Below are 25311 nucleotides of genomic sequence, written 5' to 3'. Positions count from 1 at the left end.
AATCCCAAGCAGACTCTGTGCTGTCAGTGTGGAGCCAAACGTGGGGCTCGATCTCACAATTGTGAGATTATGACTTGAGCCAATACCAGGAGTCAGACACTTAACTGACTGAGCCACCCAGGCACCCACAGGTTGATTTCTCCACTTCCACTGAAGTCAGAGTCATCAAGACCCTCTCACTGCCCAACCCTGTGCGCACATTATTGTCCTATTTTCCCTGCCTTCTCTTTCTTAATAACATTTAAGCTGTTGAACTTGAAAGCATTTTAATCTTTGACACCACTCTCACCTGTCTGCCTGGTGGTGCATCTCAGTCCCCTGTGCAGATGTCTCTGTCTCTGCCAGCACCTTAAGTGTTGGTGTTCTCCAGCACTGTGTTCTGGGATCTGATTTCACACTGATGATTCTTTCTGGGCTATCTTATCTCTACCCACAGACTCTGTTAACACCTGTATACCAATGACTGAAATTTATCTGCCTAGCCCAGATCTTTGCAAGGTGCAGACCTATATGTCCAGGGTTTTGTTGTTGTTTTTTATCACTTTACCACCTAGGTATATTAATGGCAACTGAAACTAAACATGTACAAACTGAATTCTTTCTGTCTTCTTGTTTTCTTCCCTAAACCCATGCTCCTTCCTATTTTCATGAATGGTAAAATTGTCATAAATTTCTCCTTCTTTATATGCCCCACATCAAATTTTACCAAATTCTGTCAATTTAACACCATAAAATATCTCTCATAATAACATTTGTTATCTTCTTCCAAAAGTCTATTCTCAGCCTAACTGTCTCCAGTCTTTGTCATGTCTGCTGTTGCTTTTCCTAAATCTCTTACCGTCTTTGTAGGACACCTTCCAGATTTCCTAGAGTGATCTTCCTACATTTTCATTCATGTGGCATCCTTCCGCTTGGTTCTCTATTAGCTTTTGTTTGCCTACAAGATTTCTAAACTTCTTAGCATATTAACTTGGTACTTAATAATCTGGCCAGCATCCAGCCATCTACCTTCATTTCTAACTCACTCATCATTCTTGCTTTGTGCTGTAGAAATACTGAGCTATTTGTAGTTCTTCAGGCACTCCACCATCTCATTTCATTGCTTTGCACATATTAGTTATTCTCCTGCATCACCTTTACCTCCCTTATCCATTTGGGAAAGAACTTCTGTGCATCTTTCATATCTTTGTGCAAATGTCATCTCTTTAGTGAAGCTGTCTTTTAATCCTCTTGATAGATACAGTTTCTCCTTTGTAATTATTGTATGTTTGATACCCCCATCACCATTTTCTAATCTGTGGCATTGTGATTGGGTATGCATACGTTTCTTCCTGTATGCTTTTAGGAAGACCATGTCTTTCCATCTTTACTTGTCTAGGGCTAAACATGGTGCCTGGCATCTAGTTGTTATGTAATGCATGGAGTGAAGGAAAAGATAATCTGTTGTTCAATCTAAAGAAATTATAAACTATTCTTCACTGATGGAGCATTTGTCTTTTTCTCACTTTGTTTCTGTTTTGTTTTTATGTAGGCCCTCAGTCATATTAGGAGTAACCAACCCTTTTTTTGCAAAAACACTCCAGCATTGGCCACACATTATTCGAATAGGAGACCTTAAACCTGCAGGTAAAGTATAAACTCAGTGTTCTGTTTTTACTATGTAATGTGGCTAAGCAGGATAATTTCTTCCTCTTTGTTTATAAACTCTTGATTACTTTTTAATTATGTTTATGGTAACCTTTTTGGAGGCAGACTGCATAAAGGCCTTAAGAGAAGAGCGTAGTAACTTCCCACTAAAATTATGTAACCCATCATGTTCTCCTATTAACAAATGTACTTCTAGTGTTATAAACGTGGAATGAATTATAACAAAATGAAACCTTAAAAATTTGAGCTACTTTTTGTATACATATAAACCCAATTAAACGGGGATTTCCAATACTGTTTGAATAAAACCTTGTAGAAGCTTGAATTATTCAACTTGGCACAAAATTCTCTGCTAGGTTTCAAAACCAGTATTATACAATTTCTGTGGCATTGGTACTAATTAAGGAAGTGGTCAAAGGTGCCTTCCTTGAGGAAAAGATATATAGTATTTTGCTAATGGTAACAATTTAGTAACTATTTCTTTTATTATTATTATTTTTTAAAGGAACAGTGTTAATTTATTGGAAGGGTGTAAGCTGGACCTACATTGCCAATGTTGAGTTGATAGTAGAGAGCTGGGTCTCTCTCTTTTTTTTTTTTAAGGTTTATTTATTTTTTTTACTTTCTATAATTTTATTTATTATAATTTACATCCAAGTTAGTTAGCACATGGTGCAACAATAATTTCAGGAGTAGATTCCTTAATGCCCCTTGCCCATTTAGCCCATCCTCCTCCCACAACCCCTCCAGTAACCCTCTGTTCTCTATATTTAAGAGTCTCTTATGTTTTGTCCCTCTCCCTGTTTTTAATTATTTTTGCTTCCCTTCCCTTATGTTCATCTGTTTTGTCTCTTAAAGTCCTCAGATGAGTGAAGTCATATGATGTCTTTCTCTGACTAATTTCACTTGGCATAATACCGTCTAGTTCCATCCACATAGCTGTGAATGGCAAGATTTCATTCTTTTTGATTGCCAAGTAATACTCCATTGTGTATATATACCATATCTTCTTTATCCATTCTTCCATCGATGGACGTGTGGGCTCTTTCCATACTTTGGCTATTGTTGACTGCACTGCTATAAACATTGGAGTACATGTGCCCCTTCGAAACAGTATACCTGTATCCCTTGGATAAATACCTAGTAGTGAAGTTGCTGGGTCGTGGGGTAGTTCTATTTTTAATTTTTTGAGGGAACTCCATACTGTTTTCCAGAGTGGCTGCACCAGTTTGCATTCCTACCAGCAGTGCCAAAGAGATCCTCTGTCTCCGCATCCTCACCAACATCTGTTGTTGCCTGAGTTGTTAATGTTAGCCATTCTGACAGGTGTGAGGTGGTATCTCATTGTGGTTTTGATTTGTATTTCCCTGATGATGAGTGATGCTGAGCATTTTTTCATGTGTAGGTTGGCCATCTGAATGTCTTCCTTGGAGAAGTGTCTATTCATGTCTTTTGCCCATTTCTTCACTGGATTATTTGTTATTTGCATGTTGAGTTTGATAAGTTCTTTATAGATTTTGGGTACTAACCCTTTATCTGATATGTCGTTTGCAAATATCTTCTCCCATTCCGTTGGTTGCCTTTTAGTTTTGCTGATTGTTTCCTTCGCTGTGCAGAAGCTTTTTATTTTGATGAGGTCCCAATAGTTCATTTTTGCTTTTGTTTCCCTTGCCTCCGGAGATGTGTTGAGTAAGAAGTTGCTGCGGCCGAGGTCAAAGAGGTTTTTGCCTGCTTTCTCCTTGAGGATTTTGATGGCTTCCTGTCTTACATTGAGGTCTTTCATCCACTTTGAGCTTATTTTTGTGTATGGTGTAAGAAAGTGGTCCAGGTTCACTTTTTTCTGCATGTCGCTGTCCTGTTTTCCCAGCACCATTTGCTGAAGAGACTGTCTTTATTCCATTGGATATTCTTCCTGGTTTGTCAAAGATTAGTTGGCCATACCTTTGTGGGTCCATTTCTGGGTTCTCTGTTCTGTTCCATTGATCTGAGTGTCTGTTTTTGTGCCAGTACCATACTGTCTTGATGATTAAATCTTTGTAATATATCCTGAAGTCCAGGATTGTGATCCTCCAGCTTTGGTTTTCTTTTTCAAGATTGCTTTGGCTGTTCGAGGTCTTTTCTGGTTCCATACAAATTTTAGGATTGTTTGTTCTAGCTCTGTGAAGAATGCTGGTGTTATCTTAATAGGTATTACATTGAATATGTAGATTGCTTCGGGTAGTATTGACATTTTAACATTTGTTCTTCCTATCCAGGAGTATGGAATATTTTTCCATTTTTTTGTGTCCTCTTCAATTTCTTTCATAAGCTTTCTATAAGCTTTCATAAGCTTTCATAAGTTTTCAGTGTATACATTTTTCACCTCTTTGGTTAGATTTATTCCTAGATATTTTATGGTTTTGGATGCAATTGTAAAGGGGATCAATTCCTTGATTTCTCTTTCTGTCGCTTCATTATTGGTGTATAGGAATGCAACTGATTTCTGTGCATTGATTTTATAGCCTGTGACTTTGCTGAATTCATGGATCAGTTCTAGCATTTTTTGGTGGAATCTTTTGGGTTTTCCATATAGAGTATCATATCATCTGCAAAGAGTGAAAGTTTGACCTCCTCCTGGCTGATATGGATGCCTTTTATTTCTTTGTGTTGTCTAATTGCTGAAGCTAAGACTTCCAATAATATGTTGAATACCAGTGGCAAGAGTGTATATCCCCTGTCTTGTTCCCGACCTCAGGGAGAAAGCCTGAAAATATTTTTAAATAATGTTATGATGTGTTACTTTTAAAGACTTCTTTTAGTATACACAGGTGTGGTGTTTTTTTTTTTAATTTTTTAAGTTTATGTATTTATTTTGAGAGAGAGAGAGCAGAGAGGGCCAGAGAGAAAGGAGAGAGAAAGAATCTCAAGCAGGCTCTGCACTGTCAGCATGGAGCCCGACGCAGGGCTCTGATCCCACTAACTGTGAGATCATGACCTGAGCGGAGATCAAGAGTCGGCCGCTTAACCCACTGAGCCACCGGGTGCCCCTACACAGGTATATTTGAACTATTGTTTAATAATATTATTTTATGAACTGTGCCTTTGGGGATATACCTAAATCTAAATAGATATGTTAGACTCAAGCAATAACAGTTCAAATCATACTATTTACAAATATTAGTCTTATACTGAAATCCTTAGAAGCCTTAAGAAATAGAGGAAAGAGTAAATAGCTTTACCTTGGCAGTCAGATCTTAGTGTTCTTAGGCAGAACAGACTATTTAAGCCTCAAATTCTTTGTTTGCTGAGAGATTAAACAGTTCCTGACTCATGGCACTCTGTAAATGTCATAGTCACCTGCCATTTCATTGGTGTCCTCTCTGATTTAATGATAATTTAGAACACAGCAGTCACCAGAGTCTTAACTTTGAGAAGATACAGAGTTTTTTAAAATCTTAATTTAATATTGATATTTATTTTCATGGTTTTGTCCTATTAATCTAGACTATTTGATTAACTGTAATATTGTTGACTACTGTTTATTGTCTTCTTCCAATGAAAAAGTCTCTTTGTTGGGGCTTTAAGTAGAGGAACTTTTGCATAAAATCATTGGTAAAGTAGTGTGAATTGATAATGCCTGTTTAACTTTTTAAGACACTGCCAAACTGTTTTCCAAAGTGGCCCACCATTTTACATTAAGAAAATTTTTTTTAAGTTTATTTATTTGTTTTTAAGTTCCAGTTAATGTTCAGTGTACTATTAGTTTTGGGTGTACAATATAGTGATTCAGCACCAACACCTGGTGCTCATCACAAGTGTACTCTTTAATCCCCACCACCTATTTCACTCATTCCCCAACCCACCTCCTCTCTCGTACCATCGGTATGTTCTCTATAGTTAAGAGTCCATTTGTTGGTTTGCCTCTCTCTCTTTTTTCCCTGTGCTCATTTGTTTTGTTTCTTAAAGTCCACATATGAATGAAATCATATGGTATTTGTCTTTCTCTGACTGACTTATTTCACTTAGCACAGTACTCTCTACCCACAGCGTGGGCCTTGAACCCACAACCCCAAGATCAAGAGTCACAGACTCTTCTAAGCCAGCCAGGTGCCCCTCATTTTACATTCTCACCAACAGTGTATGAGGGTTCCTATTTCTTCATCTCCGTCCCAGGAGTTGATACTGTCTTTTTTAATATAACCATTTAGTGGGTTTGAAATGGTGGTTTTCATTTGCTTTGCCCTCGTGAATAATTGATGTTGAGCATCTTTTTATTTTTTTTAATTTTTTTTAAGTTTATTTATTTTGAGAAAGAGACAGCACGAGTGGGGTAGGGAGAGAGAGAGGGAGAGTAAATTCCAAGCAGGCTCCACATCACTAGCACAGGGCCCCACATGAGGTTCATAGTTCAATGAACTATGAGATCACGACCTGGCCCAAGAACAAGAGTCAGATGCTTAACTGACTAAGCCACCCAGTCGCGCTGAGCATCTTTTCATCTACTTATTAGTCGTTCATATATCTTCTTGGATGAAATGTTGATTTAAATCTTTTGCCAATTTTTCATTAGGTTACTTGTCTTATTTAGTTGTAGAGATCTTTATGTATTTTGGACACAAGTCTGGTTTTAGATATATGATTTACAGATATTTTATCACAGTATTTGGCTTCTTTTTTTTGTTTTCTTAATGGTATCTTTGAAGTGTGAAAGTGTTTTTCCCCACAAGTTTTATTGAGATATAATTGACAAACAGCACTGTGTAAGTTTAGGGTTTATAGCATAATGACTTGACTTACATATATTGTCAAATGATTACCACAGTAAGTTTAGTTAATATCTATCACTTCATACAGATACCAGAAAAAAAGGAAAACAATGTTGTTTTTTGTAATGAGAACTCTTGGGATTTACCCTCTTAACAATTTTCAAATATACTATACAACAGTGTTAATGAGAGTCATCATGTTATGCACTGAATCCCCAATACTTAATTTATCTTATAAGTAGAAGTTTCTACCTTTTGACCACTTTCATCCATTTCTCCTACTCCTAACCTCTGATAACCATAAACATGTGTTAATTTTGGTGAAGTCTAGCCTATCAGTTTTTTTCTTTTATGGATTGACCTTTTGATGTTGTGTCTAAGAACTCATTGCCCAACCCAAGGTCACAAAGATTTTCTATGTTTTTTTCTAAAAGTTTTATTATGTTACCACCTACATTTAAGTCTATGAACCACTTTAGTTATTCTTTGTGTATGATATGGGTTAAGAGTCCAAAATAATCTTTTGTGCATGTTGACAACTCATTTGCTCTAGCACTATTTATTAAAGACTGTCTTTTTTCTATTGAATTGCCTTGGTACCTTTGTGGAAAATCAACACTAATACAGTGTCTTGATTACTGTAGGTTTTTTTTTTTTATGTTTATTTATTTTGAGAGCAAGCATATGCAAGTGTGCACGAGTCGGGCAGAGAGAGAAGGAGAGAGAAGGAAAGAGAGAATCCCAAGCAGGCTCTGTGCTGTCAGAGGCCCAATGCAGGGCTCTATCCCACGAACCGTGAGGTCATGACCTGAGCTGAAATCAAGAGTTGGATGCTTAACCAACTGAGCACCCAGTTGCCCCTACTGTAGTTTTATAGCAGGTTTTGATATCAGTAAGTATAAGTCTTTTTTTGTTTGTTTAAAGTTTATTTATTTATTTATTTATTTTGAGAGAGAGAGTTGGATGCTTAACCAACGTAACCACCCAGGCGCCCCTCTAATTTTGTTCTTATCCAAAGTTGTTTTGGCTATTCTTTGGTCTTTTGCATTTCTCTATAATTTTAGGATCACTTTGTCAGTTTCTGCGGACAGCTAGCTGGGATTTTGATAGGGATTATGTTAATATGCAGTTAGTTTGGGGTTTTTTGTGTGTCTTCCAATCCAGGACTTGGGACATCTCTCCATTGTTTAGGTCTTCTTTAATTTTTCTCACAGCAAGGTTTTGTAGTTTTCAACATATAGGTCTAATTATGATGTTAGATGTAGTTTGTCATAGATGTCATTCATTAGATTGACAAGTGCCTTTCTATTCCTAGTTTGTTGAGAATGGTTATCATGAATTGGTGTTAAATTTTGTTAAATGCTTTTCCTGTATCTATGGAGATTGTCATGTGGTTTTTGTTCATTATTAATATGGCATATTAATTGCATTTTCGATGTTAAACCAAACTTAACATTCCTTGGACAAAGCCCATTTGGTTATGGTATATAGTCCTTTTTTCTGTTGATAGATTTGATTTGTTTACATTTTTGTTGAGGATTTTTACATCTATAGTCATGAGGGATAGCAGTCTGTAGTTTTCTTTTCTTGTGATATCTTGCCAGCTAATATTCTTGCTACTCTGAGAATCCTCTTCAGGCAAGTGAAGTCACCATTTTTTTTAATTAAAAAAAATTTTTTTAATGTTTGTTTTTGAGACAGAGAGAGCCAGTAAGGGAGGGGCAGAGAGAGAGGGAGGGAGACGAAGATCCAAAGCAGGCTCTGTGCTGAGAGCAGAGAGCCTGATGCAAGGAAGGGTCAAACTCACAAACCGTGAGATCATGACATGAGCCGAGGTCAGATGCTTTAACCGACTGAGTCACCCTGGCGCCCCTCAAGTTAACCATTTAAAAGCAAGACCTAGGACCAGGGTGCCTGGGTGGCTCAGTTGGTTAAGCATCCCACGTCAGCTCAGGTCACGATCTCGCAGATTGTGAGTTCAAGCCCCACATTGGGCTCTGTGCCCTCAGCCAAGAGCCTGGAACCTGCTTCTGATTCTGTCTCCCTCTCTCTCTACGCCACCCCCCCCTTCTCTCTCTCTCAAAACTAAATAAACATTAAAAAAAATTGGGCACCTGGGTGGCTCAGTTGGTTAAGTATCCGACTTTGGATCAGTTCATGATCTCACAGTTCGTGAGTTCAAGCCCCACATCGGGCTCTATGCTGACAGCTCAGAGCCTGGAGCCTGCTTCAGATTCTGTGTCTCCCTCTCTGTCTCTGCCCCTCCCCTGCTCATGCTCTGTTTCTGTCAAAAATAAGTAAACATTTAAAAAAAAATTTTTAAAACATATCAACTTCTAAAAAAACTAAAATAAATAAAAATAAAAGTAAGACCTAGGACCAAGGTAGGGGAGGGGACAATTCTTGAATTTATTTTTCAAAGTGGGGATGAGGGCAGGTATGGAATATTAGACTTTATTTTAAGCAGCGTACTTTAGAGAAGAGCTGATGTATTCTTTCTCATTATTTCTATCATGAGCTTATTTGGACCACTTCATCAGGTATCATTTTTTCTGTAGAAAGTGATGGCAGTGTGTGGAAACATATGCTTTATAGATCCTTAGTGGTCAGTGAGGAGTGAATGCTAGAGGTTGTCAGTGTCCTCAGTTTGGTCCTTGTTCAATTAGTAGAGAAAATATGTTGTGGACAAAGACACCAGAGGTAGTTCAATGATTTGGGTCAAGACTTTAGTGTCTGACTGTTTCTGGGACTCATAGGTCTTATATGAGCACAAGTCTTTTCTGTTTTTTTATTTTTATTTTTATATTTTTTAATGTTTATTTATTTGAGCCCCGATACGGGGCTCAAACCCACAGACCACAAGATCATGACCTGAACCAAAGTCAAACGCTTAACTGAGCCACCCAGGCGCCCCAGTATAGGAGCACAAGTCTTAACAGAAGTGCAAAATTTCATTACGTTTAGAGTGTTTATGATACTTTCCCCCACTTACCCTAAAAGTTGTTTTTGTGGGTAAAATAAACATAACATAAAATTTACCATCGTAACTATTTTTAAGTATGTAATTCATTTAAAAATAATATAGTGGCATTAAGTATATTCATACTGTGCAGCCATTGCCACTGTCCATTTCCAGAACTTCTTCATAATCTCAGACAGAAGGATTTGGATTTAGTTCACCCAAATCCAAAATCTATTAAACAATAACTCCCCAATTAACGCATCCCCCAACCCCTGGTAACTTCTATTTTAATTACTGTTTCTGTGAAGTTGACTTTTGCCCTTTGGTGTCTGACCTATTTCACTGTTTCAGGGTTCATTTATGTTGTAGTGTGCATAAGAATTGCATTCCTTTTTTTAAAAAAAAATGTAAAATGAATATAACATGAAATTTACCATCTTAACCATTTTTTAAGTATATAGTCTAGTGGCATTAAGTACATTTGCATTGTTGAACTATAGTCACCACCATATACTCAAATGCCCTTTTTATCTTGTAAAGTTGAAACTCTATACCCATTAAACAATAATTTGCCATCCACTTCTCTCTCTGCCACCATGCCCCAGCCTTTAGTAACTTTGTGTCGATAAGAATTTGACTACTCAGGTATTGTAGCATGTGTCAGAATTTACTTCTTTAAGACCAAATAATATTCCATTGTGTATATATACATACCACATTTTATTTATCCATTTATCTGTCAGTGGACACTTAGGTTACTTCTACTTTTGAGTTATTGCAAACAATACTTCTATGAACATAGATGTACAAATATCTCTTTGAGTCTCTACTTTTAACTTCGTTTGAGTATAAACACAAAGTGGGTTTGTTAGACCATGTAGTCATGTGTGTTTAATTTTTTTGAGAAACTGCCATTTTTTTTTTTTTTTTTTACTTTCCGTTCTCACCAATAATGCACAAAGGTGTCAATTTCACCACATCCTTGCCAACACTTGTTATTTTTTGATGGTAGCCATCCTAATGGGAGTGAGGTGGTATCTTATTGTGGTTCTGATTTGCATTTCCCTAGTGATTAGTAATGTTGAGCACCTTTTCATGCGTTTACCAGCTAACCGTATATCTTCCTTGGAGAATTATCTTTTCAAGTTCTTAGCCTGATTTTTAATCAGGTTGCTGTGTTGTTGTTGAGTTGTAGTTCTTTATATATTCTGGATACCAATCCGTTATCAGATAAATGCTTTTTAAATGTTTTCTCCTTTCTGTGATTTGCCTTGTCATTCTTTCATTTATAGTGTCCTTTGATGCACAAAAGTTTTAAATTTTGATGGAGTCCAGTTTATCTGTATGTTCTTTTATTGCCCTTGCTTTTGGTATCATATTCATGAAAATCCATTTATCTTTTAATTTATGAGTGTTGGGTATATACATTGGGGCATTTTTCTGCTCATTGATATGAAGACCAGGACCACTGCATATGCTGCACAAGTTATGAAACACACTATCTGAAAGGGTCAGTAAAACTGCAGAAAAACTTTTCTTTTGCAGGGAAGGCACAGCAAAACTGAGACAGCTTTACCAGAAACATACATTTAGTTTTAACCCTATAGAGGGATCATTCCTCCTGATGCAAAAGGATTATTTCTTCTGGTTTATACCTAGTTTTAGTTCACCTAAATCCTGTCAAATAGAGAAACGTAATGTTAAGGTGGTGGTACTTTACAAATATTCCTCAAAGAGAAAGTAATTCTATTAGTGTATATTGGATCAGGTTATAAACTGATGATTTCTAAGCAGACATTAGGTGTGGTGATTTCACTAACAGTAAAATATTTGACCTAAAGATTCTCATGCCAATATACAGAGGTGCAGCATTGATGACTATTACTTTAATAATGTTAAACCCCTCTCTAATGTGCATTGTACATAACAGATACTGAATAAGTATTTTTAATTAAATATCTGTGGGGCGCCTGGGTGGCTCAGTCGGTTGAGCGTCTGACTTTGGCTCAGGTCATGATCTCGCGGTCTGTGAGTCTGAGCCCCGTGTCGGGCTCTGTGCTGACAGCTCAGAGCCTGGAGCCTGCTTTGGGTTCTGTATCTCTCTCTCTCTCTGCCCCTCCCCAGCTCATGCTCTGTCTCTCTCTCTCTCTGTCAAAAATTAAAAAAAACTTTAAAAATAAATAAATAAATGTCTGTAATTATAGGACTTTAATTCATTTTCAGACACTTTTTTTTTCCAAAGCCATCTGACAAATATCCATTAAAAAAAATTTTTTTTTTTTTGTAAAGGCAATGTATCTTCATGATGAATGTTCTTTTCATCTATTACATACTACAGTGTAAGAATTATGGTGGCTAGGGTTAGAGATCAGTATGCATCTTACACCTGATGAGGTCCAATGAATCAGAGGGGAATCGTGTGAGTGAAGATTGCTGCATGGGTTTATTTTTGTCTTTTACCTTTTTAAAAAAATGGATAAGGATGCTACCTATCTTCATTATTAGCCGGAATGTACTGAATATAAAGAATGTACAAAACCTGATGCTGAACTTTTCTCCCCCTCTGATACTCAGTTCTTTTTGCACAGTGAGTTTCAGGAAATAATATGTTAATAAATAGTGTTGGTGGATAGAGGAATTGCAAGTACTTTGTGAATTAGAGCAGAAAGAAACAGAAAATAAGTACAGAAATACTTAGACTTAGTCAAACCATTGTGGTTTTATACATGCTGTTCTTTGGGTTCTTGGGGTCAGAGGCAGATAAATGACTTGAAAGTAGTTATCTGTATAGTTAAATAGTATTCTGCACTTATTACGGGGAAAAAAGTTTTACAGATCTTGTGGTGAGAAGCTACTCTGAACTCTGGAAAGCACAACCACAAGATTCAAGATGAGAGACATTCTCATAAGAATTAGTACATGGGAATAGATAAAATATGTTGACAGAGTAAAAACTATGGGCTAATGAATCAAAAATATTCTGGAAACCTGGGCGTTTCTGGACAGTGCTGTTCTCTCAGGCTGTCCCCATAGCCTCTTGTTTTACCTCCTCCACGGAGCTCCAGTAGCTCCCTCTCTTCTCTTTCCTTGCTGCACGTGTCTTGCTTCAGGTTCTGTTTCTACCCAGGAGCAGTACTCCACAATGCTTCTATTTTATCCTATAGGCTTTTCTCTTCCACCTCAAACTCCTTTGTGCAACACAGCAGCCCTGCTCAGGAGTTCTGTCCATCTGTGGCTCAGATCTGCAGTGTGGCTTACATTATCACCACCTGGTGTCAGGGAGTATGTTAAGTGCAGATTTGATCCTGTCAGCTCATTGTCCCTAACCACCATCCCCCGTGCCCATGCTTTCAATCTCTCAGTCACCTTAGATGTCAGACATCTTTATAGTTCCTCTTGATCTGACCTTTGAATACCTCTCTAGCTTTATCTCTTGCCCTTCTTAGCATACTCTCCATTCCTACCTTTGTAGTGTAGTGGATAAGAGTGATGGCTCAGGGGGTTAGACTGCTTTATTTCATATCCCAGTTCAAGCATGTTATCTGTGTGTCCTTGGACAAGTTGTTCCTCTAGAGCTAACAACCTGTCTAAATGGGACATTGACCAATGAGGGTGGATAATGGCAATAAAGAGCCAGTGTTGGTGGCCTACCAAGTTTGTTTTATCCATGCCTTAGTTTTTTCATCTGTGAAATGGTCATGATAAAATATACTTCTTTGTGAAGGTTAAATGCAATCATTCGTACAGTATTCAGAGCCCAGGACTGGCACAGATAAGATTGAGTAAATGGTGGCTATTACTATCCTTACCATATGTATAACTCTTTATAAAGGCAACATGCTCTTTATGCTTCTGGACTTAACTCTACCTAAAAAGGTCTTTTTCCCTTGGATAACTTTTTATTTCTCTTATAAGACTGCTTACATACCACTTCCTTTAGGAAACCTCGATAATTTTTTTGCTCCTGTTTGGCCAAAACACTCTTTTGTGTTTCCATAGTATCTTGTTCATAATTTTATCCAAGTGTATATCCTTTCGTATTGTCATGTGTGTCGATTTATCTTACTTTGCCATTAGATTGTGAATATTTGATGCCAGGAACTAGTTGTTTTATTTTTTATTTCCAGTATCTTGCGTTTACTGACATTTACTGAATCAATGAAAAAAAATTAGCCTGTGTATCCATGATATTGACTTCTATAATATGGGTCTGTTTAAAGTTATTATTGGGACAATTGATAAAATTAGAGTATCACCTTTATCATACTGCAGCTTTTCTGTAAAGTTGAAATTATTTCAAAGTAGAGAGTTTATAGAATACCTGTTTTACCACAGTACGTGGTCTTAAAATTCTTTAATGATATAAGATTACAAGCGCAAATGCTCTGTGTTCCTGTAATTTCAACCCCAGAGATAACTTTAGATAGCAGTTTGATGTACATAACAATGTAAACAAAAATATTGTGTCAATTTAGAGCCTTGAATTAGGTAATCTCTAGGTTGTCTTTCAGTTTTTAGGTCTTCTTACTCTTAGGCAGAGAGGAGGACAGAGAAAGGAAAAGAAAAAGTCTGATAAGTCTAGTGTGCTGTTGATGCTTCTAAGTGCTTAACTTGAGGCATTTTTCTGCTGATGAGAGAATTATTTAGATTGCAGCTTCCCTTGACCCCAAAACCAGAACCACAGCATATGCTGTGCAAGTTGTCACAGCAGTCCTGCTCAGGAGTCCTGTCCATCTGTGCCTCAGACCTGTGGTTGTGGCATACACTGTCACCACTTGGTGGCAGTGTAAGTTTCTACAGTGCAAAAACAATTTGGGGAGGTGTCTGAAAAACACTTTTGAATACTATATCTGCATACTAAGGAGTTCCTTATAATTCCATTTACTCTTCAAGGGGTATTTTATTAATATTTGCCACATAGATTTTCAATTTCATGTATTTGGCACAAAGATTTTAAATTATAAGTTGAGTGACAAAAGGAAAAATTTTGAGTAATGATAGATATTAATGAAAGATCAAATACCCATTTTATGTAATTTACACACATTGTTTCTGTAATACTATAATAATCCCACATTCCCTTTATCCAGTTTTAAAGTACCAGGAATAAACTCTTCAATACTATTTGATATTAACAATACTTCATGGGGCGCCTGGGTGGCTCAGTCAGTTGAGTGAGCATCTGACTCTTGATTTCGACTCAGGTCATGATTCTGGGGTCATGAGATCAAGCCCTGTGTTGGGCTCTGTGCTGAGCTTGGAGCCTCCTTAAGGTTCTCTCTTTCTTTCCCTCTGCCCCTCTCCTCTGCTTGCTAACTCTCTTAAAAATAAATAAATAATAAAATAAAACTCTAAAGAATGCTTTAGCTACAAGATCCCTAAGTAATAAAAAGACAATTCTTAATCTGATAAAATTCCAGTTTTATAATGTGTAAAACTTGAATAGTGTAAGAATCTTTATGATGTTTCCTTCAGGTGAAATTCCTAAGCAGGTTAAAGTGAAAAAATTGAAGAACCTAAAGACTCTGGATTCTAAACCTGGTATTAATTTTTATTTTTTTTAAATTATTTTTAAATATATACTTAAATGAGTACCTGGGTCTTACTGTTCACCTTATTTTCTTTCATTTACTTCTTAGGAGTTTATACTTCTTATAAGCCATATCTAAATAGAGATGAAGAGATCATAAAACAATTACAGAAGGTAATTACTTGCTCATATTATTAATTTAAATTTCCTTGTTCAGGTATGCAATATCCAGTTAGGCAGCATGTGAGTTAGGTGTAATGATATGAAATGAGGTCTTTCTTTTGAACCAAAGCTTCATAAAAATCAGGAGACTAAAGCAGCAAAAGTTATGGGCTTGAAATGTGGGGCTGCAGTTACCAAATAGTGCCAGTCTTTCTAGAAACTTGGGAGTTACAGTGAAAAAGTAATGTACTCTTCTTCCATGAGGTAGTTTAGCACCTAACAGGAGATAGTTACCATTTTTTTGGGAAATGTAAATAATACTAATACAGCAAGTATGAAGTAAAGACCATTCATTGTAAACTGATACTTTAAGTAAATATCACAGGATGAACATGTGATATTTTACTCTAAGGATTTTTTTCCACAGGATATTGCATAATGAACTTTAGGTTAAATTACTTCAAGGTGAAGTTCTGGTTTTGTTTTTTTTTAATCAAGTAAAATACATGTTTACATATCAGTTGAGCTACTATAATTATCCACTGTTTTATATTCCCTTACACTAGAATCTATGTTCTCATTGCTTTTTCTTTTAAGGGCGTACAACAGAAACGTCCTTCTGAGGCTCAAAGTGTTATTCTCCGTCGCTATTTTTTGGAACTGACACAAAGTTTCATCATTCCATTAGTAAGTTAACATATATATTTGTTTAATGATTTGTTGAAGGCTATATGCATGTTTTTCCCATTCACAAAAACCTTAAGTTGTTTGGCTTGCTCATGTGTTTGGTGATTAAAAATAGAGTGATTTGCAGGAGACCTGGACTCTGTTCTAATATTAACTTTGTGACTTTGGCAAGTCACTTCCTTTCACTGACACTCATTTTCTTTTACTGTAAAAGTGACTAATTCCACTTTTCCTAAATATCTTTCAGGGTTGTTGTGAATCTTAAATGAGATAATTGTGAAATGTTATATGATTATTGCATTTGCACCTTAAAAGAAAGTTAACCTGGAGCTTCTTTCTCTGATATTATTTTCTTGAGCACAGTTTGGTATGATATCCACTGGTAGCTCCATGATGACAGGGGCCTTGTCTGTCTTGTTCATTATCTTTTCCTCAGTCTGGCATCTGATAGCACTCAATATGGAATAAATGGCTAGATGATATGGGTATTCTATGAAATTTAGTGGAATAACGTATTAAAATACTAAAAGATGATTCACAGTATCCGACAGTACCATAATGTGGTCCTAGTCTGGATACTGCATCAGAGAGAGATTCCATGTAGTTACTAACATAATCTATCTGTGATATTATATGGGAGCAACATGGAGATCTTTGGTATTACATTTTGAGATGAAATAGTCTTTCTTGTTCTATGCGTGTTAATTAATTTTGTTCCATTTAAATCTGTCTGTCTAAGTAAAATGAACTTTACTGCAGTCCTTAAAGGCATGGGCTAAAGTCAATACACCGGAATTCAGGTTCAGGCTGTGTGACCATGAGCAGGTTATTCAGCCTTTCAAAGCCTGTTTTCCAGTAATTACTGCCACATGGGATGTTTGCAAGGATTAAAAGAGATCATGCATGTAAAATGTTGAATACATTTTCTGGCACATACTCCCCCAATAAGGCTAATGATTATGCAGACCCTTGGATTATCTAAGATTTAGTTAAATTCTTACTGAAAGTCTGACTTCTCAATTCAATCTAAGTTTTGCTATGTCTGTCGTGGGCTGTGATGGCACTGCTGCTGTCCATTGAAAGAGCGCATGATGGAAAACTTAGAAACCCATTTCTTTCAGGTCAGTCTGTTTAAATGGTTTTGAAGACTCTCTAGGTAAGAATGCCTAACTTTGATTAATTTTTTTCTTGGTTTTAGGAAAGATACGTGGCAAGCTTGATGCCTTTGCAGAAAAGCATCTCTCCATGGAAGGTATAACTTATTCAGTTAAATTCCTATTTGAGTTCTCTAACTGTAATTAACTTTTGTGAATATATCTATTTCTGATTTTTAAATCAGTATGTCCTAATTTCTAGAGTCCACCCCAATTAAGACAATTCCTTCCAGAAGAATTTATGAAAACACTTGAGAAAACAGGACCTCAGCTGACCTCTAGAATAAAAGGCGATTGGATTGGACTTTACCGGTTGGTCATTTTTTTTTTCTTCTTTTTCACCCATCTGTAGAGCTTTATTTAAAAACAAAACAGGGGCGCCTGGGTGGCTCAGTCGGTTAAGTGTCCGACTTCAGCTCAGGTCATGATCTCGTGGTTTGTGAGTCCGAGCCCTGCGTCGGGCTCTGTGCTGACAGCTAGGAGCCTGGAGCCTGCTTCGGATTCTGTGTCTCCCTGTCTCTCTGTCCCTCCCCTGCTCATACTCTGTCTCTCTCTGTCTCTCAAAAATAAATAAATGTTAAAAAATAAATAAATTAAATTAAAATAAAAACAAAACAAAGGAGCACCTGAAGTGGCTCAGTCGGTTAAGCATCTGACTCTTGATTTCAGCTCAGGTCATGATCTCATGGTTCATGGGATCGAGCTCTGCTGCCAGCACAGAGCCTACTTGGGATTCTCTCTATCCCTTGCTGTCTGCCCCTTCTCTGCTGCATGCACTTTCTCTCTCTCTCTCTCTCAAAATAAATAAGCATTAAAAAAATAAAAACAAAAAACTGGCTTTAAACTTATATTTAAAAAAAAAATTCCATTGTTTCAGTTATCCAAGCTGTAGTTTCGGAAAGGTATTGAAGAGAACAAGTAAGTCATAATCAAACTGCATTTTTAAAATTTGTTTTTATAGGCATTTTCTAAAATCTCCAAATTTTGATGGTTGGTTCAAGACCCGGCGGAAGGAAATGACCCAGAAATTGGAGGCACTCCATTTAGAAGTTCTTTGTGAAGAGGTTAGAAGACAGTATGTTTGTGTGATGATTAACAATTATTGAAAATAAAGATAACATTATCCTTAGAAGCTGGGAGATTATACCCATATCCACTACTTTGTAAATAATAATAACTAACTTTTCTGGATCATGTGCTATGTGCCAAGGACTGTATAGGTGTTTTATATGAATAATGTCTTTTAGTCCACACAATAATTAATTGAAGTGGGTGTGCTATGATCTTCATTATGAGATCCCCAAAGATTGTAAGTTAAGTGACTTGCTTCAGATCATATCACTGCTAAGTGGTGGAGTCAGCAGTGAGCTAGAGTTCACTTGCACTGACCCACAGGAGCTGACTGTGTACATCTCTTCCCAGCTTTGCCAGTGATCCCAGGTTGGTAGATTGAAACTGGCTATAGTGGGAGTATTACACCACACTGGCAAATGCTACAAACCAGAGACTTTTCCTGGAGAACTGGTGGTTAAATATTTACCAGCATGCCACTGGATAGAATCAAGATTCAGATCTGAGCACCTTTATTAACAATTTTTTATTTTTATTATTAACAATTTTTTCCTGTATTTTGACTGTTTATAATCTATAGTTTGTTACCAGACTATTTTAAATTAAGCTACTTGTGAAAATATAAAGGATAGTCTAATTTTTATTTAGCTTGAGGTGGGCTAGTCTTGGAGTGAACTCCCAGTGACTGTGGTTGAGAGAAGGAATACAATGAAGACAACTACAGAGAAGCCCAGGAGGAACTTATTTGTAGATAAAAAGCTTATATCCAGTAATATATTCATGTTCACAAGTATCTTAATTTGTTCCTTATAAATTGAAATATGCACTACTTAGTAGGGATGGGCGTTAGTATTATACTTTGAATTGCAGTTTTTTCTTTATTTATCTAAAAGGGCTATCTCAGACACGAGTTTTATATTTTGTTTTACTTGAAAGTATTAGACAGTTGTTCTAGCTAATGCCAAAAATGATCTAATTAGTGTTGTTAGAATATTATCTACAGAATTATTCTTGTACTGTAATGCTGTATCTGATTTATATACTCTGTTCTCCTTTTCCTTCCTATCCTTCCTTGTCAGTAGCCTTGCCTGTTAAAATAGAGCAGTTTGAGAAGTCATTTGGTTATTTGTTGATTTGGGATTTGTTTATTCTTCTAGGACTTACTTCTCTGGACCCAGAAACACACAGAGGTAGAAACAGTTGACCTTGTATTGAAGCTAAAAAACAAGCTGGTACGTAGCCAAAACAGCAAAGATCCATGACGATATTTTTCTCACAGCTGAGGTGATAGTTCATGATACGTTGCCAAAGTAGCTTTTTAAATGAGAGGACTTAAGATTGGTCAATTGATGGTAGATCTGAGTGAAAATACTTGGTCACTCAAACAGATTATAATGGTGCCATATTATTTTAAAAAATATTTATAAGGGGTCTACTGAGCTCTACAAGAAACATCGTCAGGGCGCCTTGGGTGGCTCAGTTGGTTAAGCATCCATCCAACTCTTGATTTACGCTCAGGTCATGATCTCACAATTTCTGAGATCAAGCCCCACATCGGATTCTGTGCTGACAGCATGGAGCCTGCTCGGGATTCCCTCTCTCTCTCTCTCTCTCTCTCTCTCTCTTTCTCAATAAATAAGTAAACTTAAGAAAAAAAAATTGTCATTTATATTTAATACCACATTGTACTTATAGGTATTATCTATTAATTTACATAGAAGTCTTTTATTGAGCCAGCAATATATTGTTTAAATGGCATATTCTTTGCTTTTTTACAGTTTCTATAAATTCTGGTATAAGTTTGAATCTTCCAATCATTAGATCATAAAACTGTTCATTTAGGGAATATAATGTCCTAGTACAGACTCAGAGGATAATTTAAATGCTTCCAAATGTTCCTTATGTAGTTGCAGGCTGATCGAGAACATTTACCTGTGAAACCTGACACTATGGAAAAGTTACGGACACACATAGATGCAATTATCTTAGCGTTGCCAGAGGACCTACAAGGCATACTGCTCAAAACGGGCATGACATGATATTTGCCAGGATTTTCCAGCCGAAAAGGATTGTGCACCATGAAGCATACTGACATTTCAACCCGACGCGCAAAAGAGATGTCTCAGCGTGGAAAATAGCCGTGAATGCTAGCTACAGGGTGGAAAGACTATACTGACTAAACAGACCTTCTTAGTGCATTATTTTTAAAAATGGACATCTGTGGTGGTTCCACTTTAATATTGAAACACCGAGAGGCATTTCTATATTTTTAATCATGTTCTAAAGTGCTCTTATGAGAGACCTGTGGGGCCATCAGTATAAGTGATTCCAAACTGCAGTGCTGGCACTGCAGATATTTTTTTAAATTGGTGCTGCTTTGCCCAATCATGTTAAAACTCAGGGGGATATATAAAAATAACATTCACACTGGCTCTCTTCTTAAGAAGAAGGAAAATACTGAACTGTCCAACTGTAGTTAGAAGTGATTAATGCTTTTGTAGTGCCTTCTGTTGTCCTACATGTTTCACAAAGCCCAGCTGCTACTCTTGAAGCTTTTTCTTGATTATGATACATAATTTTATAAGGCATTCTTCTGAGTAATCATTGCTTAAAAATACATTTCTTGCCTCCCATCATGTTTATTGTTAGTGCCCTGGTGGGTGATTTTTTTCAGTGGTCATGTAAGTTTCATTTCAGTATATTCTATACCATTTCAAATTTAATCTTACCACTTTCTCCAAAGGCAAGAAAGCATCTGGCATTAATTATGGAAGGGTTTATTTCCTCTTATCATTTACTGGTTGGACCTGTTTAAGTTAATTAGCTTGTATGTTTTTCAGAGACACTCTAATTGTAAAACTCATAATCAGCTATTTTTAAAACTGAACTATTCTTATTTCAAAGGCATTCATAAACCTTTTATGTTATAGTCATTTGGGTGATTATAAGATTAATTTTCAGCATTATTTGTTTAGTATGGAACTTTTTTCCCCCCAAATTCATATTTCTCTGAACACTTTCCCTACTGTTGTTAGACATGGGGAATTTTGCCTAAATCGCTGTTAGAGCTAGTTTGTTGTTGTTGTTGTTGTTTTGTGTGTTTTTGTTTTGTTTTGTTTAAACTGTGCTACCTTGCCAAAAATAGAAGATTGTGGTTTGGTAGAGTACAGTTGTTTGGTTTGTGTTTGAGTAGGAGTGTCCTCCAGAAGCCACTATTTAAAATAGCCACACATGACATAGCACATATGTAAATAGCTGTGTCTTGAATTACCCTCTAAGTAACCAAATTTAGTTGTTATGTGTTTGTAATAGAAATGACTTCAGAAGCTATCTCTTGTTTTCTGTTAATGCAACTCTTAAGGGCACTTCTGACCCAGAAAGCCTCCTTGTGTTTGTAACTGTGGTCTTATACCCAAATGTGCCCTTTTCTCATGGATACAGTCTCTTGAAGCATACCTCAAAGTCATAGAGAGAATATGGCATTTGAAAGAAATCATTTGCCTTGGATCCATATGAGTTATTTTGTGAAACAACATTGTCTTTATGGAAAAGGGGCAACTACTTTTATATGCTAAAGTATTTCATATCTTTCTGGGAAACCTTATTTAGGTATAAATCGTCATCTTATTATTTTTCAAAAAGGGGTATTTTAATAATCTTACAATTTATATACAGTTTGTGGCCAGAATTTGGAAGTCCTTAGTGTCATATCAAGGATCTTTTAAATTATACCACTACAGGATGTATCATTTCAAGTTTATTTTGCACAGCTAATGAGTAACAAAGGATGCCAAGTAGCACAATAACAGTATCTTCATATTTAACTAAAACCTAACACATGTTGAAAACCATTATCATACTTACCTGGTTTATTAATTTCAAATTATGTATTTGTAAAAATAACTTAAAATTGGATTGGGAACCTGAGAAAGACTGACTAGTGACAATTTTTTGTGTGATTTTCAGTGTTGCCTTTTTTTTTTTTTTTTTTTTTTTTTTTTTTTTTTTTTTTTTGAGGAGACATTGTTAAGATCTAAAACCTACCGTTTAATGTTTATCTCCACCAGCATCAGAAGGAATCACTGCTTTCAGGGTGTTATGTAATGCCTAGTGCCTTCTGTTTTCAGTGGAAAAGAGGTTTTATGAAGGCATTTATGGCCATTACTGAAAAGTGAATTAAAGGCCTTGGATTTTAAAGCACTTGGATATCTTGTGTTATTTCTGAGTAAGGTTGGAATGCTTGAAAAAACACATAATAAATGAAACTTGTGCATTATGAGATTTCTTTTACTTCCTAACTTATTTTTAAAAATTCAAATGAAAACCTTCTTCTGTTTACTATGAGCAAGTGGACAGTCCAGTGTAATAACAGATAATTAAGTGATTTCATATCCTTCGTGGTAGTGTATTGATTTCATGAAATGTTCTGATGAAAAAATTTTAGCTTAGTAATCTACATAGTTATTGTTAGATTCTCCCTTATTTACTACTTTTTTTTTAACCTTTTCTTTTTTAATCTCAAATTACTTATTTCTTCATCTCTTTTTTTAAAGTATATGATACTATTCTTTGGATTTTAATTTATTAATAAAATATATTGGATGTTATTCTTTTTTGGAGTTACTAGGTAATATCTTGAACGTACACTATGAAATATTTCAGTTCATTTAAAAGAAATTCCATTAAAATCTGTCCTTTTGTTTTCATTTGCTCATAACTTAATTCATTTGTTTGTATACAACTGAATTTTACTAACTTTCTCCTTTTAACAGAACTTGGGGAAAAACTTAATTACTAACTTCCCAATATTAGTTTTCTAAAAACAGTTTAGGAAGACAAAAAAAGTCTCTAACTATGGATAAATATCTAAATAACAAAATATGTTAACTCGTATTAGTAACTAAATTATCATTAAGAATTTAATATCTTTCCATGTATCCAAGATATAGTATTTATATGCCATCTACAACTTGGCTGAATTGTGGTATTTATTATTGTGCCAATAGAAGTTAGTACTTGTTAATAAAATAGAGCTCCTAAATTTTTTTTTCAATTACACTTCCCAGTTTGTTTGAAATAGTTAAAGGATGGCAGGAGAATTCAGCTATATCCTGTTCTGCAGGTTTACTTCCACTTTTGAATACCAGCCTTTCTCTGTTACCCATTACTTGAATGCTATGCTGTGCCTAATCAAATTAAGATTATTGTTTTCTAATAATCAGAGCTCTCATTCCATTTTACTGGTGTCACCACTCGGCTTTGGTTCTTCTGGTTTTGTTTTTTGTCTTTTGGGTTTGTTTGTTTGTGCCTCCCCATTCTCTGTGTCATCATAATATCATTTCTGTTTAGCCAGTAGAAAGCTAACCTTCATAGATCCTTCATTTTTTTCCTGTTCCTCATGTTTCCCCATACTAACCAGTATGAATACATTGTAGCATAAATTACTTCTAGAATGATTGAGGTACTTTAGAAAAATAGTTAACTTTACATTCCAGAGTTGTCACACTTGCCATTAAGCGAATAGATTTTTAGACTTCAGTAGGAAACTATTGAAATGATTGATTTTGATCTAATGAAATGGGTAAATATTTTTATAGCCAGAGGCTCTGGTGATAGAACCCAGCAATTTGTGTTTTTAAAAAAACAGCTTTATTGAAGTATAATTGACATATAATAAACTGAAGACTAAAATTTAAAGTGTACAATTTGATAAGTTTTGACATTTGAATACACCCATAAAACCATCACCACAGTCGAGATAGGAACATACCCATCACCTCCCAAAGTTCCCTCATGCTCCTTCGCACTCCTTCATGCCCCTCTCCCCAAACCACTGATGTGTGTTCTGTCGCTATATGTTGGTTTGTATTTCTAGAGTTTGATATAAATGGAATTATATAGTATGTACTTCTTTTTTTGATCTGACTTTTTTTTTCTTAACGTGTTATTAATACGGTATTTGTCTTCCCCTCTGTCAAACCCTGAGCCAACCACTTTCCCCAGCCTGCCTGGTGATATACAGGAAAAGGAATATACAGAGCAGATGAGACATGGGAGAAAGAACTGGGTGGTGGAGGGGACTCCTTAACATGGTGAAGAGGATGAAAAAGGCTACCATCAGCCAAAAGAGCCCCATGGCCTCTGAGAGGGCAAAGCCCAGAATGACATACGAGAAGAGCTGTTGCTTCAAAGAAAAGTTCCTGACATAACCAGTGATAAGGCTCCCGAACACAGTCCAAATCCCAGCCCCAGAGCCAGCCATTTGGCTGTGGCAGCCGCAACCCCACTGAATTTAGCTGCTGTGTCAATGTCCCTTGAAATGGCACTCATTTAGAATTTGTGACTAGGGATAAGTGAGGCTGCCCAGTTCCTGAGGGTCTCATTGGCAGTTTCTCTGGTTGTTTTAGCACTGCTGCAAAAAGTGGTCAACTTAGCAGCTGAGACGTGCTCCTGACTAGTGAAGGGGTCAAGACAAATTTGGTATGCATGTACATTTTCAGAGAGTAAGGGGCTGTGGCAGGAGACGTGCTCCTTGTGCAGAGAGGGATCTAACTTCTTTTACTCAGCATAATTGTTTTGAGATTTGTTCATGTTACATGTATTGATAGTTCATTCCTTTTATTGCTGAGTAGTATTATATGGCTCTAACAAAAAAGTCTTATCTACTCAACTGTTGATGGACATTTGGGTCATTTCTAGTTTTTGACTATTACAAATAAAGCTGCTATAAACATTCATGTATAAGCATTTTGTATAGACATATATATCCTTTCTTCTTGGGTAAACACCTAGGACTTGAATGATGAGGTGAATGGTTACCTTTTTAAGAAACTGCCAAACTTTTCTGAAGTGGTTGTACCAATTTGCTTCCACCAGCTGTGTATGATTTCCATTCTCTGCATGTCCTACCCAGCACGTAGTATGGCAGCCTTTTTAATTTTAGCCATTCTAATTGGTTTATATTCTTATCTCATTGGGATTTTAATTTGCATTTCCCTGATGATCTATGGCATTGAACATCTATCTTTGTTCTTTTTATTCATCTACATACTTTTTTTTTTTTTTTTTTGGTAAAGTTTCTGCTAAATTCTTTTGCTCTTTTTAAAACGAGTTGTTTAATTTCTAATGGTTGAGTTTTGAGAGTTCTCTCTATATTCTTGATACAAGTTCTTTTTCAGATATATGGTTTGCAAACATTTCCCCTCCCCTCCCCCTACTTTGTGACGGGTCTTTTCATTTTCATAGCAACATCTTTTGAAGAAGCAAGTTTGTGAATTTCTACACAAAATCTTCATGGGATTTTGATTGCAGTTGTATTAAATCTATAGATAAATTGGTAGAGAAGTGATACCT

The 25311-nt window shown here is 36.2% G+C and overlaps 1 protein-coding gene and 1 pseudogene across 4 annotated transcripts in view; one reads left to right on the top strand and one right to left on the bottom strand.

Moving 5' to 3' along the window:
• DENND6A (DENN domain containing 6A) overlaps window positions 1-22234 on the top strand; it is a 64768-nt gene extending 42534 nt beyond the window's left edge. For all 4 annotated transcript variants that reach the window (XM_053898585.1, XM_053898586.1, XM_053898584.1 and 1 more), the window contains 9 exons: window positions 1532-1626; window positions 14830-14895; window positions 14994-15058; window positions 15644-15733; window positions 16932-16985; window positions 17090-17199; window positions 17849-17951; window positions 19116-19190; window positions 19866-22234. In XM_053898585.1, coding sequence (XP_053754560.1) covers window positions 1532-1626; window positions 14830-14895; window positions 14994-15058; window positions 15644-15733; window positions 16932-16985; window positions 17090-17199; window positions 17849-17951; window positions 19116-19190; window positions 19866-19997 — 790 coding nt within the window. In that variant the 3' untranslated portion in view covers window positions 19998-22234. The remainder of the gene's footprint in view (window positions 1-1531; window positions 1627-14829; window positions 14896-14993; window positions 15059-15643; window positions 15734-16931; window positions 16986-17089; window positions 17200-17848; window positions 17952-19115; window positions 19191-19865) is intronic.
• A 1698-nt stretch (window positions 22235-23932) lies between these two features.
• Window positions 23933-24738, bottom strand: LOC109279146 (ATP synthase F(0) complex subunit C2, mitochondrial-like; annotated as a pseudogene).
• Between the last annotated feature and the right edge of the window lie 573 nt (window positions 24739-25311).

The sequence above is a fragment of the Panthera pardus genome, unplaced genomic scaffold, assembly GCF_024362965.1.
Source record: "Panthera pardus isolate Hobbes unplaced genomic scaffold, ASM2436296v1 HiC_scaffold_8, whole genome shotgun sequence".
Taxonomy (NCBI): Eukaryota; Metazoa; Chordata; class Mammalia; order Carnivora; family Felidae; genus Panthera; species Panthera pardus.
The sequence above is the reverse complement of the archived record's forward strand: the minus strand, read 5'-3'. Positions and strand labels throughout refer to the sequence as shown.